At 37.1% G+C, this 20,629-nt stretch overlaps 2 protein-coding genes and 1 pseudogene across 2 annotated transcripts; all 3 read left to right on the forward strand.

Moving 5' to 3' along the window:
- Positions 1–7,515: 7,515 nt before the first annotated feature.
- Positions 7,516–9,967, forward strand: LOC106422530 (glycine-rich cell wall structural protein 1-like). The gene has a single exon (XM_013863321.3). It carries the CDS (start codon positions 7,783–7,785, stop codon positions 9,709–9,711), a length of 1,929 nt encoding a protein of 642 aa, XP_013718775.2. The 5' UTR covers positions 7,516–7,782; the 3' UTR covers positions 9,712–9,967.
- Positions 9,968–11,352: 1,385 nt separating this feature from the next.
- On the forward strand, positions 11,353–16,288 carry LOC111207214 (annotated as a pseudogene).
- LOC106422531 (glutathione S-transferase T3-like) lies at positions 12,731–13,635 on the forward strand. The gene is made up of 3 exons (XM_022715672.1): positions 12,731–13,039; positions 13,084–13,379; positions 13,608–13,635. Exons 1-3 carry the CDS (start codon positions 12,731–12,733, stop codon positions 13,633–13,635), a joined length of 633 nt encoding a protein of 210 aa, XP_022571393.1.
- Positions 16,289–20,629: the final 4,341 nt, after the last annotated feature.

The following is a 20,629-nucleotide window of genomic DNA, read 5'->3' on the forward strand; positions in this document are numbered from 1 at the left end:
TGAAAAAGGAAGAGTTGCACAGATCCGAAGCGATCATGGAGGAGAATTTCAAAATGATGCTTTTGAAACGTTCCGCCAGGAACAAGGAATCAGGCGCCAGTTCTGAGCTCCCAGAACTCCTCAACAAAATGGTATTGTTGAGAGGAAGAATCAAACCATGTAGGAAATGGCTAGAGCAATAATGCATTACAATCAAGTTCCTACCAGGTTTTGGGCAAAAGCTATCAGTACAACCTGCTATATAATCAACATAGTCTATGTTAAACCTGGAACAAAAACTACTCCCTATGAAATCTGAGAGGGAAGACACTGAACTTAAGCCATCTTCACATTTTCGGTTGCATCTGTTACATACTCAACAACAGAGAAAACCTGGGCAAGTTTGACTCAAGGAGTGATGAAGGAATATTCCTGGGATACTCTACTCATAGCATGGCTTTTAGAGTCTACAACAAAACTACGAAGATGTTTTTTAATGCAGTTAATGTTCTCTTTGATGATACAAGTGGTTGTAGTATGCAAGAGGTTAATCAAGATGAGAACTTGACTCATGATCAGAATGAGAAAGTGCTCAACACAGATGATGAACCTCAGGCAAGTAGTGTTGAACCATACAAATTACAAGTTCCTAAGATGTTGAACCTCAGACAAGTAGTGTTGAACCTCATTCGGCAGAGGATGTTATAGGCGACTTAGATGTTGACAGAGTCACAAGAAAGCTGCAAATCAACTTCAAAGAGATGGTTAAGCTCGCATGCTTCATGTCATTTACTGAGCCTAAAGATGTGTTTGAAGCATTGGAGGATGAAATCTGGACAGATTCATGTCACGAAGAGCTTGATCAGTTTGCCAGACATGATGTATGGGAGTTAGTGCCAAGACCACCTGAAGTAAATGTAATTGGTACTAAGTGGGTCTTCAAGAATAAAATAGATGAAGATGGAAATGTTGTGAAGACCAAATCCAGATTGGTTGCACAAGGGTACTATCAGATAGAAGGAGTTGCCTTTGATGAAACTTTTGCACCAGTGGCACGCTTTGAATCCATATGCCTTCTTCTTGGAATTGCTTGCAAACTTAATATTAGACTATACCAGATGGATGTCAAAAGTGCTTTTCTGAATGGTTTACTCCAAGAAGAGGTGTACGTTGCTCAATCAAAAGCTTTTGAAGATCCAAAGTATCCAAATCGCGTTTGCAAGCTGAAGAGAGCCTTGTATTGTTTGAAACAAGTCCCTAGAGCTTGGTATGAGCGTCTGACACACTTTCTACTTGAGTATGGGATTAAGCGTGGAAGTGTGGACTGAACCTTGTTCATCCTTGAGAAAGAGAAGGAAATCCTTGTGATGCAAATCTATGTCGATGACATAATCTTTGGAGGAACTAAGGACAAATTGGTAAAAGAGTTTGTTCAAACCATGACTCGTGAATTTGAGATGAGTATGGTCGGAGAACTAAACTACTTTTTGGGTCTTCAAATCAAACAAATGGATGAAGATATTTTTGTCTCGCAACGCACATATGCAAAAAATCTGGTGACAAGGTTTAACATACACCTGTCCAAGGAATAAAGAGCCCTATGAGCACTACGTGTAATATGTTCAAGGATGAAAATGGTGTGAAAGTAGATGAGAAGCTCTATCGTGCAATGATAGGAAGCTTATTGTACTTGACTGCTAGTCAACCAAATATCTGTTATATTTTTTGTGTATGTGCTCGGTATCAAGCCAGCCCTCGTGTGTTGCATATGAATGCCCTCAAGAAAATCATCAAATATGTAAAGGAAAAGTAAATCTTCGATTGTTCTACACCAAAGATACTAACACAAGTCTGGCTGGTTTTTGTGATGTAGATTGGACAGGAAGCTTAGATGACAGGAGAAGCATATCAGGGGGATGTTTGTTCTTTGAAAACAACATGGTATCTTGGAATAGCAAGATGCAAAAATGTGTGTTGTTATCAACGGCAGAGGCCGAGTACATCGCTCTTGGAAGTTGTTGCACACAACTGTTGTGGATGAAACACATGCTAGCCGAGTATGGTATGTACTCTAATCCTCTTTTGGTCCATTGTGAAAACCAGAGTGCAACAAATATATCGAAAACTCCAGTAATGCATTCGAAAACAAAACATATTGCCATTAGATATCATTTTGTTAGGGACTTGGTTGAGGGGAAGATAGTGGTCATAGAATATGTTCCAACATCAAGACAATTAGCTGATATTTTCACCAAGGCTCTTGACCTAAACACGTTCTTGAACTTAAAAAAGGCAATTGGAATCTGTGAAGCCTGATTGGCTCTGGCCATGAGAGGTGACACATGTGTACATATTGAGGAGAAAGATTCGTATGAGCAAAGACTTCATCTAGAAAACCTCATGTCGGCAATTCATGTGTAAAAAGAGCTACTCATCATTCACTAGAAAGTATAGATTACTTTGAAGTTTAAACGTGTGACAAAGTTGATACTCAGCTTGGATATGGATGCAACAATATTTATATCTAAGCCTGATGTCTACAACTGTTCAATAATGAAAGACACTCGGCTCGGATCTGGACGCTGCAAAGTTTACATCTGAGTCTCATCAATGTCTGGATTTGTGAAGTAGAAACAGAGTTATGAGCAGAAGGTCAGTTTCCCAGCAAATAAAAAAATGAGGAGAAATGAGTGAAATAAACAAAAGAACTTGTTGAGAAGTCACCTAGTGGGATGGTCACTCTCCTTGGTCTTGGGTATTACTCCACTTAAGCCTAAGGAAGATCACTGTCTGGACTAGGAGCTGCTCAATAAATCTACTCTACTTTATCACAATTAGAAGTAATATCTTCGTGTGTATGATGATGTGAAGACTAGTGCATTTTGATCAAAGTGATGAAAGATGTTTCTACAGCCATTGCAGCAAGTCAATGGGTTGATATTTTTAACCTTCAAATCGTCTCAAATGGATCTCTATCTCTTGATATGTTACATGGGTGTCACACTCTCCTCTGGCTAACACAACACAAGTATGTAAATATTCTGAAGATTTCATTAGGAATTGTCTTTCTCTGAGCATGTTTCTGTCTCACATAAAATTCCCTCACCGAGTACTGAGAAAATATATTTGGTTCGTTTTGTTGAAGTGCTTTCTCTTTTATGTGTAAGGCACTAAATCACAATTGGGCTGAATTGGGCTAATTGGGTTACTAACCTAGTTTTTTTTCTTTTTGGCTCATGTGGAAGAGTTTTGGGTCTAATAAATGTTTTTAGGGTTACTCTAGGTGGAGGAGCTATAAAAGTCGTATCTTGGCATCTCTCTTATCACAACAAGAGAAACACTCACTCTCTTCTCATCAAAGAAACATGAGCGACGGCCAAATACTAAGAACCCATGGACAAGTGCTTTCAGCCTTGGTGGAGAACTTGGCAAGAAATTCCACAACACCATCTCCTGAGAAACTTCATCAAACTGGCGTAATCGATCTTGGCCAATCATCTCAAAACAAACCCTCAAAATCAAAACCTTGCCGAAAGAAGAAGACTGTGACCATTGATGAAATCTTTCCGGATCCAATACCAAAATCCACAGAGGAAGATCACGATTTTAAGGTGGTAGCTGACAGCGAGGATGAAGAACAACAATCACAAGATGACATGCAAGATCAAATTGCAACTGATAGTGAAGACGAGACTCAACAGCATGACGGAAACTGTCCAGATCTGATGGAATTGAAGAGGTTGAGTTTGTGTAAGAAGAGTTGGAACAACGTGTGAAGAGCCACAGGGCCCAGCATCAGGCGCGTATGGCTGCAACACTGGCTTTGAGAAAGCCACCTCGGCATCCGTTTAATGCACTTTCTACTCATCTGCCGTGAATCAGAGGTACCAACATCTGATCACTAGAACCGTTCTGAACCAAAGGTTCCTGCCTTTTGATGCTCCTAAGTTGGAAGATGCAAGAAAAATCATTGAAAAATCTGATGTATACGGTGTTAGATGTGCCCATCTATACTCTTGATGTGGTTTACGAGTTCTATGCTAATCTTGGAAACATGATTAAGTGTGATGGTACTACTTGCGTATATGTGAGGAAGCATATGTATCAGTTCTCTCCGGCCATAATCAACAGCATATTTAAAACTCCTTGCCAAGAAGCTTACTTTCCTCGGATGCCATGGGCAAGTGAAAGTCTTGATGATGCTGTGAAAACTATGACCCGTGGTAAGAAGAAGAAATGGGGTAACTTGAGCATGCTTGAAGTGACCCCTACGATGAACATTCTGTTCAAATTCTGTGTTTTCAATTGGATGCCGATTGCAAATCGATCTACTCTAACCATTGATCATCTCAAGTTCATTCACATGATCACTGAAGGAAGACCACTTGATTCCGGGGTTATGGTGTTTGATCAGCTCTATGAACTCGGACAACAAGCAATCTCTGGAAAGTCCAACAAACTGTTGTTTCCAAATCTGATCCAGCATATTCTTGATACTCAACATCCAATCCCAGTTCGTGGTGGAGATGCTGATCCTGTAGCACCAATCAAGATGATTTTAGGTCGGAAGCAAGGTTTGCCTAAGAAACCACCTGGAACTGATTCTGTCAGGTACTTCTACAACAAGGACATGGGATGCATTCATCGCCTTCTGGACACACAGTCATTAGCAGGGCATCAAGTAAGTAGCTTTCTTCTCGTTTTATTGCCACTTATTGGAATGATTTTTGTGGTTTTTAAAGTGTCTATGCCACCAAACAAGGGGACTATATGGTGATTTGTCTAACCTAGGTGATAGTAGCAGTAATGAAGAAGGAGGCACTGAAGACCATGAGCGTCATAGTGAATAATTCTACGATGGATGTGTTTAGGGGGAGACTAGTTTTTTTTTTGGTTCCTTCCTTTTGTTGGATTTAGGCTGAGCATGTATCCAGGGGAGATATTTTTATTTAGGAGTGATGGATAGGAGAATTAGCGGTTGGTTGTATTTTTCCTACTTTCTACATTGTGTGCAGTGTTTAGTCACTTGCGGCTTTGTATTAAAACGATCTTTGGACTTAATGCTATGAAATTCAGTGACTAATTAGTACTAATGTGTGTGTGAGGATTGGTAGTACTGTACATCGTGTTCTCATGTATTTGATGATCATAGACACTCAAAAAGGGCGAGATTGTTGAGACTTGAAATTCACCAAACAATGCTGATCAAGTCTGAATGTTTAGCGGGAGTCATTCAAACCTAGGAGATGACGTGACAAATGAAGACTTATCACTTTCGAGGATAAACATCAAATCGAGGGATTCTAGGATTTGAGTTGAAGATTTGAGATTATCTTTAACAAGAAGATCTGATCACCGAATGGGAGTTTAAAAGGTGATGCTGAGTGTTCAAGCGAGTTGAGATTTTGAAGAAAGAAAAAGTTGTGTTAGAGAGAGATCATTATGATTCTATTCTGAAGTGTTTAGAAACCGGTCAGTGTTGATTCACGTGTTGTGAAGTCAAGTAAACCTGATTAAACAAATTAGGTGTAATTTGTTTAAAGAGTTTCTAATAAAAGTATTGTTTTTGCAATTCATTTGAGTTCTACATTTGAATATCTGTGCTCAAAGTTTTTCAGAGGACCTCACCAGAAAGACGCCGGGAACTAGAGACGAGAACAAGACCGAGGCTGAAAGGAACAATAGGGGAACAAACCAAGAGGAAGAAGGGAGACCGTTAGAGTTTGCTGTATCTTTTAGTTTGGAAAAAGTTATCTATGTCAGTACACAAACCGTGATTGAAATAAACCAGAATTCTGATCTCAAATACTCTCAACTATTTGAGAGAATTAGTGACGAAAAACAGTTCCATCCGATCTATTTCACAATAAATATATATACATACAGAAAAAATTATAATCAAAAATAGTTATTAAAACGTTTTCCTGTTAAGAACGCAGTTTAATTTTTGTAGTGTGAAACCTTGTGTGCCACGTATTGCATATTAGAGAAATCCTTTTGACCTTGTAAGTTGTAACTATAATAGATAAAAGTCCAAAACATGAAAAAGCGACACTAAAAATACCATGATGGTTTATGGAAGTGCGTATTGGCAGGAGGTGAAACGAGGCACGTATAATAGTCCACTAACTAAAAACCACTGAAACATAAATACAGCAAAGAGTGTATGATATTTCTACAAGTGATCATCATTACCAGCTTTAATAAATACTAGATTTTGGTCCGTGCAAATGTATTCTGATGTTATTTGTTTTTTATGTCACTATTTAGGGTTGAGCAAAAAAACTCGAATTCGAAGAACCGAACTGATCTCAATCCGAATAAGTAGTTCCAATCCGAACCGAAATTGATTAAATATTTGAATTATTCAAAATTTTGGTATTTGAAGAACTGAAACATAATCCGATCTGAACCGAAGTATTTTGGGTATCCAAAATAGAATTATATACTTATATATATTAATTAACTTTAAATTTAATATATATAAAAACATCCAGAATATATATGATACTTTTAAGTTCATTTAAATACTTGAAAATATATACAAATAATCAAACGTAAATATCTACAATAGTTAAAATATACTCAAAACTCCAAAAATACTTAAATAGTTATTAATTATCTATCCAAATATTTAAATCAAACCTATTTATATGTTGAGTTAGGTACCCTGACATATGTTATTCAATTTATATGTAATATATTTTTTTGCTTATAGATTTTTTTAAAATTAAAGCATACAATAAATTTAATATATTTTAAAATATTTAAATTGGTTATCCAAATCTGAACCGAATACTCAAAGATTTGAATCAAAGATTTGAACCGGACACGAAATCTCAAACAGACCCGAAAATGAACCCGTACGCCCACCCCTAATTATCAGCTTTAATGAATACTAGATTTTGTATTCATATAATTAATCGTATTTTATATATAATTAATCATATTTTATATGTGTCATCAAATAAGTAATCTTATAATTAATAATATTTTATACGTACAATCATATCAATAATCATATATATTATATTTTTAAATTCTAATGTGAAATATAAAAACCATAATTTAAGTTGGTTTTTAAGATTGGGCTTTGTACTGTATTTTTCTTATATATATTTAAAACATTTTTAGAATGGTTATTGGAAAATATGTTAGTAAAAATCAATTTTTGAATATATGTATATTTTTGAATAAATTTTTGATATAAATTAATTTTAAATTATTATTTTGATTTGAATATGTTTATCAAGTAACGTAAGGTCATTACTTTTTAATATATTGTAATGGACTTACAATTTTTTTAATAGCATAAGTCTATCACCTTTTTTTTCCTAACTTAATGGTATCTATGTTTTCGAACAGCATTATATTCTAATAAGATAGATGTAAGTGCTTGTAGAGGACTATATTGCGTATTCATGTCGACCAAGGAGCCTCCAGAGCAAAATAGTGTATGATATTTCTATAAGTGATCATCATTATCTGCTTTAACGTATATGTTAGTGCTTGTAGAGGACTATATTGCGTATTCACGTCGACCAAAGGAGTCTCTAGACGCCTTTACGAGTCTTGAGTGGGGTTTTCATCTTTATCATGAACATCGGATTAAAGGACGCGTGTTTGCGTCTGTTGATGGAGGTTTTGCTATAAATAGGGCTTGTCGCCATGGTATAATCAAATAAGTATTTCTGATCGAGCTTATATTGTTTGGGAATCTGTCTCAATTGAGTGAGTTTCGTGTGTGTGTGTATATTAACTTTATTAAGAGAGAGAGAGAGAGAGAGAGAGAAAAGAGAGACTATGGGGATGTTTTTAAGAAGGGGCTGGATAGTGGCGTCTGTGTTTATGTTACTGATGTCGACTCAAGTGTTGGGAAAATTATCTAGCAAAGATGATCATGCCAAGAGCAAACACCGACATCACAATAACAAAAGAGACGGTGCTAGTGGAGGTGGAGGTGCTGGAGGTAGTATCGGAGCAGGAGGTGGTGCTGGCGGTGGCATTGGAGTCGGAGGAGGCATAGGCGGTGGTGGTGGTGCTGGTGGAGGTGGTGGTATTGGATCCGGAGGAGGAGTTGGTGGTGGAGGGGGTGGAAGTGGTACTGGTGGTAATGGAGGAAGCTGTGCTGGTGGTCATGGTGGTGGTGGACGTGGTAGTGGTGGTGGTGGTGGACGTGGTAGTGGTGGTACTGGGGGAGGTGTAGGTGGAGGTGGTGGCGTTGGAGTTGGAGGGGGATTTGGTGGTGGTGTAGGTGGAAGCGCAGGTGGAAGCGCAGGTGGAGGTGGAGGCGGCAGTGTTGGTGGAGGAGGACGTGGTGGTGGACGGGGTAGTGGGGGATCTGGTGCTGGTGGAATTGGCGGTGGAGGTGGTGGAAGTATTGGCGGTGGAGGAGGTGTTGGTGGTTCGATTGGAGGTGGTGGTGGTGCCGGAGGTGGAGTAGGTGGTGGTGCTGGAGGAGGTGTTGGTGGTTCGATTGGAGGTGGTGGTGGTTCCGGAGGTGGAGTAGGTGGTGGTGCTGGTGGCTTTGGTGGAGGTGGTGTTGGAGGTGGTGCTGGAGGTGCAGTAGGTGGTGGTGCTGGAGGTGCAGTAGGTGGTGGTGTTGGAGGTGGAGTAGGTGGTGGTGCAGGTGGTGGTGTCGGAGGTGGTGGAGGTGGTGCTATCGGAGGTGGAGTAGGTGGTGGTACAGGTGGTGGTGTCGGAGGTGGTGCTATCGGAGGTGGAGTAGGTGGTGGTGCAGGTGGTGGTATTGGTGGAGGAGGTGGTGGTGGTGGACGTGGTAGCGGTGGAGCTGGCGGTGGTGTAGGAGCCGGAGGAGGAATTGGTGGTGGAGTTGGTGGAGGAGGCGGAGTAGGTGGTGGTACAGGTGGTGGTGTCGGAGATGGTGGAGGTGGTGCTATCGGAGGTGGAGTAGGTGGTGGTGCAGGTGGTGGTATTGGTGGAGGAGGTGGTGGTGGTGGACGTGGTAGCGGTGGAGCTGGCGGTGGTGTAGGAGCCGGAGGAGGAATTGGTGGTGGAGTTGGTGGAGGAGGCCGTGGTGGTGGACGTGGTAGCGGTGGAGCTGGCGGTGGAGTAGTAGGTGGAGGAGGAGTCGGTGGTGGAGTTGGTGGAGGAGGCCGTGGTGTTGGTGGTGGAGGTGCTGGCGGTGGTGTAGGAGGTGGAGTTGGCGGTGGTGTAGGGGCAGGAGGTGGAGTTGGCGGTGGTGCAGGTGCAGGCGGTGGAGGTGGTGGTGCAGTGGGAGGTGGTGCCGGAGGAAATGCTGGAGGAGGAGTAGGAGGAGTAGGCGGTGGTGTAGGAGGTGGAGTTGGCGGTGGTGTAGGGGCAGGAGGTGGAGTTGGCGGTGGTGCAGGTGCAGGCGGTGGAGGTGGTGGTGCAGTGGGAGGTGGTGCCGGAGGAAATGCTGGAGGAGGAGTAGGCGCTGGTGGTGGTGCAGGTGGTGGAGGCGGTGGAGGCGGTTTTGGCAGTGGTGTTGGAGGGGGTGGAGGTGGAGGACTTGGCGGTGGTGGTGGAGGAGTGGGAGGTGGTGTAGGAGGTGGAGCAAATGTTGGTGTAGGAGTTGGAGCAGGAGGCGGTGCAGGAGGAGGAGCTGGTGGTGGTCTAGCGGGTGGAGGAGGAGTCGGCGGTGGTGTAGGAGGCGGAGCAAATGTTGGTGTAGGAGTTGGAGCTGGAGGTGGTGCAGGAGGAGGAGCTGGTGGTGGTGGTGGTGGTGGCATTGGTAACCGAAGACATTAAATCGGAAAGGGCAGTGACTTAACAATTTGGTACTCCATGCACGTTACTTCCATGCATGCTTAATATTAGTAATGAATAAAACAAGTCTTTCGTTGTGTTGCTGAGCATGACTCGTCTTTTAATGGCTATATCTTTCGTATGTTGTAATGCTTTCTGTTTTTGTTATACCGTTGATTATGTCTCTGGAATCTTCTGTTTCGTTGTAAACTTTGATGTTCACTAAACTTTTTATAATACAAGTAGTTGCAAAAAAATATATAATAGTAATAAAACAAGTCTGTAAAGGAAATCGATTGTAGTCCTTTAGACATGCAATGGATCCCAAGCTCCTTTACTATAGACTAGCCCAATTATCGATAATGTATGTAGTCGTGTGATCTTTGAATAAACTGATAGTTGATTAAAACGCATCGTCAAATATATCTGCGACTGTTAGCAAAAAAAATAATATATATATATATATATATCTGCGACAAAAACATAAAATAATATATATTGAACGATATATATATATGGTAACTTTAAACCATCATTAACCCGGAGTTCTTAGAGTGGAGTTTTTAGCGGAAGTTAAAAAACTGTTTCTTAAGTTTTAACTAAAAAAGCTAAGAACCGGTTTTTAAATAAGGACTTTAAAAACCGGTTATTAGCTTTTTTAGTTAAAAGTTAAGAAACAGTTTTTTAACTTGCGCTAAAAACTTCACTCTAAGAACTCCGGGTTAATCATGTTCTTAGTTTTTACGTTCAGAGCTCAAAACACGTCTTCTGACCTTTGATCCCTCTTACTCAGAGACTCTTTTTAGTATTTTAGGCCTCTTATTAGAAGTTCGAACTAGTCTACATGTTAGTGAACTATGAAGTAATCACAAGCTTAAAAACCTAAACAATAAACAGAATTTAAGGACTTAGCATTTTTTAATCAGAAAGTAAAGCATGTTAAACAATAAACAAAGAGGTATTATTGGGTTGAGCCCCTATTATTGGGTTCGCCCTCGAGAGTAAACATGTAGGTTTACCAATCAATAAAAATTTGTTATTAAAAAAAGTATATTGTCAAATTATATTATGCTTTTAAAATAAAAAAGTAAAAATAAATAAAAAATAGTAATAGTTGCAAAAAAAAAAAATTTAAATATTTTTAACGCCGTCGGCAAAACACTAAACCCTAAATCCTAAACTCTAAACTGTAAACCCTTGAATAAACCATAGACCCTTGGATAATTCCTAAACCTTAAATCAAAACACTAAATACTAAATCTTAACAATACTAAACCCTTAATCCTAACTCCTAAACCCTTGGATAAATCCTAAACCCTAAGGTTTATGGTTTATCCAAGGGTTAAGAGTTTAGTGTTTAGTATTTAGAGTTTAGTGTTTTGCCAACGACATTAAAAATATTTGAAAAAATTCTTTTTTTTTAGCAACTACTACTATTTTCCAGTTCAAAAAAAAACTACTACTATTTTTTATTTGTTTTTATCCAATGATATAGAGATTAGGATTAAGGGTTTAGGATTTTTAAGATTTAGTGTTTAGTGTTTTTGATTTAGGGTTTAAGATTTATCCAAAGGTTTTGGGTTTACCCAAGAGTTTAAGATTTAGAATTTAGTGTTTTGCTGACAATGTTAAAAATATATTTTTTAAATTCTTTTTTTTTACAACTATTACTATTTTTTATTTATTTTATTTTTTTATTTTAAAAACATAATATAATTTAATAATATTTTTCTTAAAAAAAATACTAAATATAAAATAACAAATTCTTATTGGTCAGTGAACCTACAAGTTAACTTCAGGGTGAACTCAACAATAACTCCTAACAAATTTTTACTGGTTGGTGAACCTAGAATAACTCATAAACTCATAAACAAGAATAATTCAATATATCCTAGGGTTCGGTTTTTTCGATTTTGGGATTTTTCGTTTCAAAATTACGGTTTGAATACGATTTTGGTATTAAACGAAAGGGGGGTTTGGTTTAAATCGTTTCAATCGCTTTGTTCATTTTGTTTCTTCTCGATTTTGGTTAGATAAAGGATTCATTGGAATTCAATTCGTTTCTTCTCGATTTTGTGTGTCTTTGTCGATATGTTTGTGTGTCTTTCTCTTTATGAAGATCGTTGCTAATCTGTGCTCCTTGTTTCTCTCTTATGGTCGAGGTTAACGAGAATGGGACAATATAGCTACAGCCAGCCGTCCTCATCATCCGCGGAGGTGGACGTAACCTCACTTCTCGAAGAAGAAGCTCAGTTGTACGCGGATGAAGCTCGGTTGTACGCGGAACGTGCAACGGCGGATGAGGCAGAGAGTAGCTTCGATATAGAGAAAGCGGTTCAGGAGGAGATGAGGGACTTTCAGACGCAGCTAAGGCGGCTTAATGAAGAAGGTACAGAGAGAGAGCAGAAGTTGCTGCTGCTAGAGAAGAGTGTGCACGAGTTAGGAAAGGATTTAGCACGAGTTAAGCTAATGGTGTGCGTACTAGTGGTGATAGCTTTGCTATTCTTCGTTCTACGTGGTAAGTTTTAGAGTTCATTGGAATTAATATATAGATTAATCGATGGTTTTACAACATTTGACTGCATTATCTTATGTTTTTGCAGGAGTTCCTTCAAAGGCTTCAAACGGGACTATTCTATCACCGCACAAGTGGCCAAATAAGTCAGGTACTATGGTTTTAATCACTTCACTTTGGATTTTCTCTTCAAAAGAAATTCATATTGTTAGAATGGTTTGAATGGTGTTTGGTGGTAGAATAAAAATTAGGACAAGAGTAATAAATGCTACTGAATTACTTTATGTCTTTCCAACCCGTTTGATTTGATTGGTTTTAAATAGGCTAGTATGCTTCCTATCATCACCTCTGTTTGCTAGTATAGTACTTAGGATTTCATTGTTGTTAAATGCTTGTAGTTTGCTTCCTATCTTCCTAACTGCTCAACTTTAATTGTATAATAAATAAACATGGCTTACTTAAGCCTCTGTGTAACTACTAGAGTAACACAGAATAAAAACTAGAGAGATGGATGGTTTCACAAACCTTCTGCATAGTCAAATACCTATAGACCTTGAATCACCCGAACCTTATTGGTTCGGGTCTGAAGTTCCTGCTCAGTCTGCTGAGAGGAGGAAATATTCTCCTAGAGAAGATAAGATCCTTATTGGTGCTTGGCTTAACACCAGTAAGGATCCTATCATTGGCAACGAGCAGAGAGTTGGGGCTTTCTGGAAGCGTATTGTAGAGTACTACAACGCAAGCCCTCTGCTCGTTGGTCAAACAGCGCGAGAGATTACTTCTTGCAAACAGAGGTGGAGTAGGATCAACGGGGAAGTATGCAGTTTACTGGAAGCTATGATGCAGCTTTGAGGACGCAGAAAAGTGGGGAAAATGATGATGATGATCTGATGAAAGCTGCATTAGATATATTCTTCACCAAGTATGGTTACAAGTTCACACTTGATCACTGCTGGAGGGAGCTGAGGCATGACCAGAAATGGGCCTCGATTTATGTGGCTAAGGAAGGTGGAAAGGAAAAGCGGAGGTCCGTCTTGGAGGTTGATACAGAAGAAGCGGACGTGGGAGATCCAGAGGAGAGACCAATCGGGGTAAGGGCTGCGAAAGGTGGCAGTAAGAAGAAGAAGAAGAGTGGTAAAGAAGAAGAGTTGTCCAAGTGTGTTAGAACTTAAGGAAAAACTTTCAAAAAACAAACTCCTTAATCGCTTGCTGGCGAAGAAAGAGCCTTTATCTGATATCGAAACATCACTTAAACTGAAGCTAATGTCTGAAATGATATGATGTGAACTCTGTGTTGATTGAGGTTGCTTAGTAGTCCATGTGTACTATGTTGTTTCATGTTGTTTTACAGCTAAGCTAACATGTTTTTAATATGTTGTTGCAGGTTAGGTGAAGTAGTCACAGGCGTCTAAGTGTTTTGGTCTTTAGCAAGATGAAGTAGTCACGGATACATTTGGAGTAGTGAGAGCATTTTGGATTGTAGCTCCAGCTCACAAGTGACGGGGTAGTTGTTTTCCACTTTTAGGTACTATAAGTACTCGGCCATGTAATAGCTCTCTATGTTTCTCATTGTACTAAACATCAGAAAGCTTTGTAATATTTGTGAACCAAGATCTCCTTCTACTCTTGTAATAGCTCTCTACTCAGGTTTACTCTTTAACTATGGTTCTTGTTGTTTAAGCTTGAATTTATTTTTCATGCACTTGTTTCTTGCTTAATCAAGTTGATTTACGAAGTTACATGTTTCTTGCAATGCAATTGATTTACGAAGTTACATGTTTCCTCTCAGTATACCTTACCTCTGTTATTATCTAATTGTTGTTTCCATTTTACAACTAAAACTTGTAGTATGGTATGTAATAACTGAAACTTTCATGTACAGAAATATACTATGGTATGTAAAGCCAAATATTTCATTAAAATTGTAAACTTGTAGTATGGTATGTAAAGTCAAAATAATTCATTAAATTACTTCTTAGTATACTTTTTGATCAAATGAAAATAATAATATTTTTTGACCGTAGGAATATCTACTAATGTCATCATCATCATCATCTGATGATGTCGACGAAAGATTGGATGATATTATCGACCAAATCGTCGAAGATACATACAATGATATTGTGGAGCCCCAACCAAATAATCGACGGAGACGTGCTTATGTAGAACGATATCGTGAAGGAGGCCATAACCGTTTATGGAATGACTACTTCAGCGTAGACGCGACATACTCGGCACAGTTCAGACGGCGTTTTCGCATGAATAAGGATTTATTCATGCGTATTGTCTATGAACTCTCAGAGAACATTCCGTTCTTTCAACATAGACAAGATGCAACCGGGAGGTTTGGTCATACACCGCTTCAAAAATGTACGGCAACAATTCGTCAGCTTGCTTATGGTTCTGCAGCTGATGCGGTTGACGAGTATCTCCGAATTGGTGAGAGCACTGCACTTTTGTGTTTACATAAGTTCACTGATGGAATCATCCGGTTGTTTGGAGATGAGTATCTACGAAGACCCACACCGACGGATCTTCGACGACTTCTCGATATTGGAGAGACACGCGGGTTTCCTGGGATGGTCGGGAGCATTGACTGTATGCATTGGGAGTGGAAAAATTGTCCGACCGCTTGGAAAGGACAATACACACGTGGATAAGGAAAACCGACAATTGTATTAGAGGCTGTAGCTTCACAAGATCTTTGGATATGGCACGCCTTTTTTGGTCCTCCAGGTACCTTAAACGATCTCAATGTCCTCGATCGGTCTCCTGTTTTTTATGACATTTTAGAAGGTCGTGCCCCCAGGGTAAAGTACGTGGTCAACGGGCATCCGTATAAATTGGCGTACTACCTCACAGACGGGATATATCCAAAATGGTCAACATTTATCCAATCTATCACACTCCCCCCAAACTCCTAAACAAGAGTTATTTGCTAAAGTTCAAGAAGCAACCCGTAAAGATGTGGAGCGGGCTTTTGGAGTTCTACAAGCCCGGTTTGCGATTGTGAAAAACCCGGCTCTTTCAATGAACAAGGCAAAGATAGGGAAGATTATGAGAGCATGTATCATACTACACAATATGATAGTCGAAAATGAACGAGATGGATACATTTGATATTTCAGAATTTGCAGAAGGAGACGTCACCAGAAGTTCAGAGGTTGAAACCGAGAGGCCTACAAATCTGAATAATATGTTTCCCAATCAGAATGATCTTCGTGATAGGCAAATACATGAACGATTGAAGAATGATTTAATCGAAAATATTTGGAACAAATTTGGTGAGGAAGATTAATAATTAGGGTATTTTAAGTTTTATCATTGTATCTTTTTTTAAAAAAATTCTATGTATTGTAATATTTTAACTTCTAATAATTTAAAATAATTTTTCATTTTTTTAAAAAACAAAATTTTTTTTCTCTAACGACTCCTAATCGGATATCACCATTGCACCGAGCTTCTTAATATAAATCCTTAACTATTTAAAAAAAAAAATTAATAATAAAAAAATGGTAAGGACTCCCCTTGGGGGATGACCATTGCATATGCTCTAATGTCCTCGTCGCCGTACCACACCCAAGCTCTCTGGCTCTTGTTCATCACCTCTAACACCCTTCCGCCGTTATCTGCAAAACTTGCTTCAGATCTAAGTATGGCTACTCGTGTGTGTGGGGCTCCACACTTATCCTTGTGGCAAGATCTGAAACTTCAACACTGCATCCAAGCCCTTTGGTCCATGGTCTTCACTCGTCATTCTCTGGCTTGTTCAAGTGCTCTGATTTCAACTGTAGATCTGTCTTCCGATGTGTACGACTTCTTTCTCGGCAACCAGATATGGAATCACGACGCTCTGTCTCCACCTCCATTCCAACAGCTCTTTCTTTGCCGGTCATCTCTTCTGCTCCGGTGAAGACACGTTCCCTTCTCAGACTTGTATCACCAGCCATACCATTCTGCTTCTCTATAGACTAGCCCAGGTATCGATAATGTATGCAATCGTGTGATCTTTGAATAAACTGATAGTTGATTAAAACGCATCGTCAAATATATCTGAGACAGTTAGCAAAAAAAAAAAAAAAAAAAGTATATATATATATATATATATATATATATCTGCGACAAAAACATAAAATAATATATATTGAACTACTAGTTGATTTTTCCGTGCTCATGCACGGATATAAATATTTATAAAGTAAATATATTATAATAATTGATTGCTATTTATTTTTAATTTTAAATTAATTTATAATTTATATTAATAATATTATATTACTTTAGTTAGACATATTATTTTAGATATGTTATATCTAGTCGAGTTTTTTTTATAGTCTATTTAGTTATCATTTGGGTATATTCGATTGCATATATTTTTCTAAATTCAACTATTAAATGTTTTATTCAAAATATATTAAAATTTTCATTAATTTTCTTATATGCATTTACGCTTGTTGTTATCTTAAATATGTAAATATATTTTAGGAAAATTAAGTGTACCTTAAGATATATTGTGTTTAGAATAAAATAAAAAATAAACTAAAGTCTTTGATTCCAAATTACATAAATTAATATAACGATAATACTCTAAAGTTTCATGCATATATATATGTACATACATAAGTAACTCATACATTTTTGGAAGTTCATGAACATCATATTAATATTTACAATAATTAAAATATTTTCTAAATTCTAAATAATTTTATGCCTTAGATTTATTGAATGGTAAATTGAAATTTATTTTAAATAATATTAAAATGGGAATTCAGATTTTCTTTGGTATCTTGATTATATATTAAGTTCTACAAACATAAAAATTTGAAAGCAAATTATATATTAAGAAAACATATAATTTTAATAATGATAAAATATAATATATCTCTCTCGTTAAAGTATATAGTGTTATGCTATTTTAAAATATTATGTAAGTATTTGATTTTCTTTGGTATTCACATTATATACACATATATATATATATATATATATTCATATAAAGAAAATATATATACTGTATAAATAAACTATTTTATTACTTCAAAAGTATATTTTATGTTATTTATAAATATTTTTTTAAATGGAATATTACTATTTTCTGAACTTTCTTTTTTAATGAAATCATATTATATATACATATATTTTCGTTTTTAAATTTACTTTTTAAACTTTATAAATATTTTCTTTTTATTATATATGTTATTTGAAAAATTTTAAAAAGGAAACTAAATAAAAAATCTGTAATAGTATTTAAATGTAATACTTTAAATTCATTAAAAGTATCAGTGTAATCAACCATCGTGAGAGTTAACGTGAACGCGACACATTGGAAGCTGACTTCTCAAATAATATTATAGATATATATATGGCAACTTTACGTTCAGAGCTCGAAACACGTCTTCTAACCTTTGATCCCTCTTACTCAGAGACTCTTTTTATTATTTTAGGCCTCTTATTAGAAGTTCGAACTAGTCTACATGTTAGTGAACTATGAAGTAATCACAAGCTTAAAAACCTAAACAATAAACAGAATTTTAGGACTTAGCATTTTTTAATCAGAAAGTAAAGCATGGTAAACAATAAACAAAGAGGTATTATTGGGTTCACCTCCTATTATTGGGTTCGTCTTCGAGGGTAAACATGTAGGTTTACCAATCAATAAAAATTTGTTATTTTATATTTATTATCTTAAAAAAAATAAAATGTTGTCAAATTATATTATACTTTTAAAATAAAAAAGTAAAACTAAATAAAAAATAGTAATAGTTGCAAAAAAAAATTAAATATTTTTAATGCCGTCAGCAAAACACTAAACGCTAAATCATAAACCCTAAACTGTAAACCCTTGAATAAACCATTGACCCTTGGATAATTCCTAAACCCTAAATCAAAACACTAAATACTAAATCTTAAAAACACTAAACCCTTAATCCTAACCCTTAAACCCTTGGATAAATCCTAAACCCTAGGGTTTATGGTTTATTCAAGGGTTAAGAGTTTAGTGTTTAGTATTTAGGGTTTAGTGTTTTGCCAACGACGTTAAAAATATTTAAAAAAAATCTTTTTTTTTAGCAACTACTACTATTTTCCAGTTCAAAAAAAAAAACTATTACTATTTTTATTTGTTTTTATCCAATGATATAGGGATTAGGATTAATGATTTAAGATTTTTAAGATTTAGTATTTAGTGTTTTTGATTTAGGGTTTAAGATTTATCCAAAGGTTTAGGGTTTATCCAAGAGTTTAAAATTTAGGGTTTAGTGTTTTGCTGACAGTATTAAAAATATATTTTTTAAAATTCTTTTTTTTTTTGCAACTATTCCTATTATTTATTTATTTTATGTTTTTATTTTAAAAACATAATATAATTTGATAATACATATTTTTTTTAAAAAAATACTAAATATCAAATAACAAATTCGTATTGGTTAGTGAACCTACGAATTAACCCGAAGGTGAACTCAACAATAACTCATAGATAATTTTTTATTGGTCGGTGAACCTAGAATAACTCATAAACAAGAATAACTCAATAATGTCCTCGTCGCCGTTACCACACCCAAGCTCTCTGGCTCTTGTTCATCACCTGTAACACCCTTCCGCCGTTATCTGCAAAACTTGCTTCAGATCTAAGTATGGCTACTCGTGTGTGTGGGGCTCCACACTTATCCTTGTGGCAAGATCTGAAACTTCAACACTGCATCCAAGCCCTTTGGTCCATGGTCTTCACTCGTCATTCTCTGGCTTGTTCAAGTGCTCTGATTTCAACTGTAGATCTGTCTTCCGATGTGTACGACTTCTTTCTCGGCAACCAGATATGGAATCACGACGCTCTGTCTCCACCTCCAATCCAACAGCTCTTTCTTTGCCGGTCATCTCTTCTGCTCCGGTGAAGACACGTTCCCTTCTCAGACTTGTATCACCAGCCATACCATTCTGCTTCTCTGTAGACATGATCTGTTAGCCTCTTCGGCTCTGGACTCTCACCAGAAAATCCGCTTGCAGCTGCACATACCGATGAATGCTCATTCTATCGAAGCTTACTAGACTTCACTGACCATCGGCTCGGCGTTGGCGCTGGAGTGGGAGTTTTCTGCCTGAACTCAATGCTTACTCTCTTGGAATCTATTGTTAAGCCCATCTATCTGTCCGATGTGAATATGAAAAGCTCAGAAGTACGCGTCTCTTTCTTTGGTGCAATCTTTGGAGTTAACTCCAAATTTCTAAGCAAAGTTCATCATCAACGTCCAACTCCAACAAGTGCTAGTATCAAATCAAGTTCATATTAGGTTGGAGTCTCTTAAAGCTTGAAGATTGTAGTACCTTAGTCTTTTTTTCTTTCAAAATGGCTAGCAAAACTTCATCATGCTGGAGCCATGAGAGATCCTTTTCCATCTTCCTCCTCTTTGTAGGAGTGAAAAGTTCCATCAAAATTCCTCATGTGAGGTACTTTTCTTTTGGCTTCAAAGCCAAGAAACTTCGTCGATTTCCTTACCGCTTCTTGCCTTGTGTAATGGTTCGTTTGGGACTAAAAGGTACAACGAGACTCATCCAAATGAGAATCGGGGTATCGTGACGGTGACTATTTCCACGGTTGAAGATTTTGAAGGACAATGTAATCTCTTTGTGAGTTTGCTCGTGTGTGTGGTACCTTTAGAATCTCTTTCAACTTATTATCAAACTTGTCTAAGTTTGTGTCTCTATATCTTCATGGCCTTGTTTATAAAATTTCCATTAGACCTGCACATCGAGTTCTTGATGTTGCTCTTATCTTTGTATCAGGTTAAGCTTATGAATGAAAAATTGTTGTGTTAAAAAAAAGTCTTATACAAATAAGTTTTACCAAGTATCTCGAACTCTTACTAAAGTTGGTATACCATTATCAATTTTACTATATGTTACTTAGTTACATAAACAAACAAGTTTAACTAAGTTAAACAACCGCTAAAACAAGTTTTATCAAGTCTTATGAGTGAGTTACATATGGAACCACATTTGTGTTTTCTTACATGTACAAACACATTGACCTGGATGAACACTTTTTGCTAGGACAAAATTGTCCTTTTGTAAATGGACTCGGTCACCTGGTTAAAAAAAGAAATAGTGAAACTAATAATTGTTGTTTGGTTGATGAAAATAGGTTTATGGATAATTGAGTTTAATTTTGGACCCTTCGATAAAAATCAAAAGAATTTCATCCAATTGTTAAAAATAAAAATACAAATAATTGGGCGATATAAGTTTATAAATTAATGAATTTAATTATTGTTCGTTTGATCGTGCATAACAAAAAAATCTTCCAGTTAAAACGAAGAAAGTAAAAAGTTTGATTTACGTTATTTTTTACATTTTTAATTCCTGTTTACATTTGATTTATCTTTATTTCATATTCAGTTTTCACTCCCCTTC

This window comes from Brassica napus, chromosome C6 (assembly GCF_020379485.1).
Source record: "Brassica napus cultivar Da-Ae chromosome C6, Da-Ae, whole genome shotgun sequence".
Taxonomy (NCBI): Eukaryota; Viridiplantae; Streptophyta; class Magnoliopsida; order Brassicales; family Brassicaceae; genus Brassica; species Brassica napus.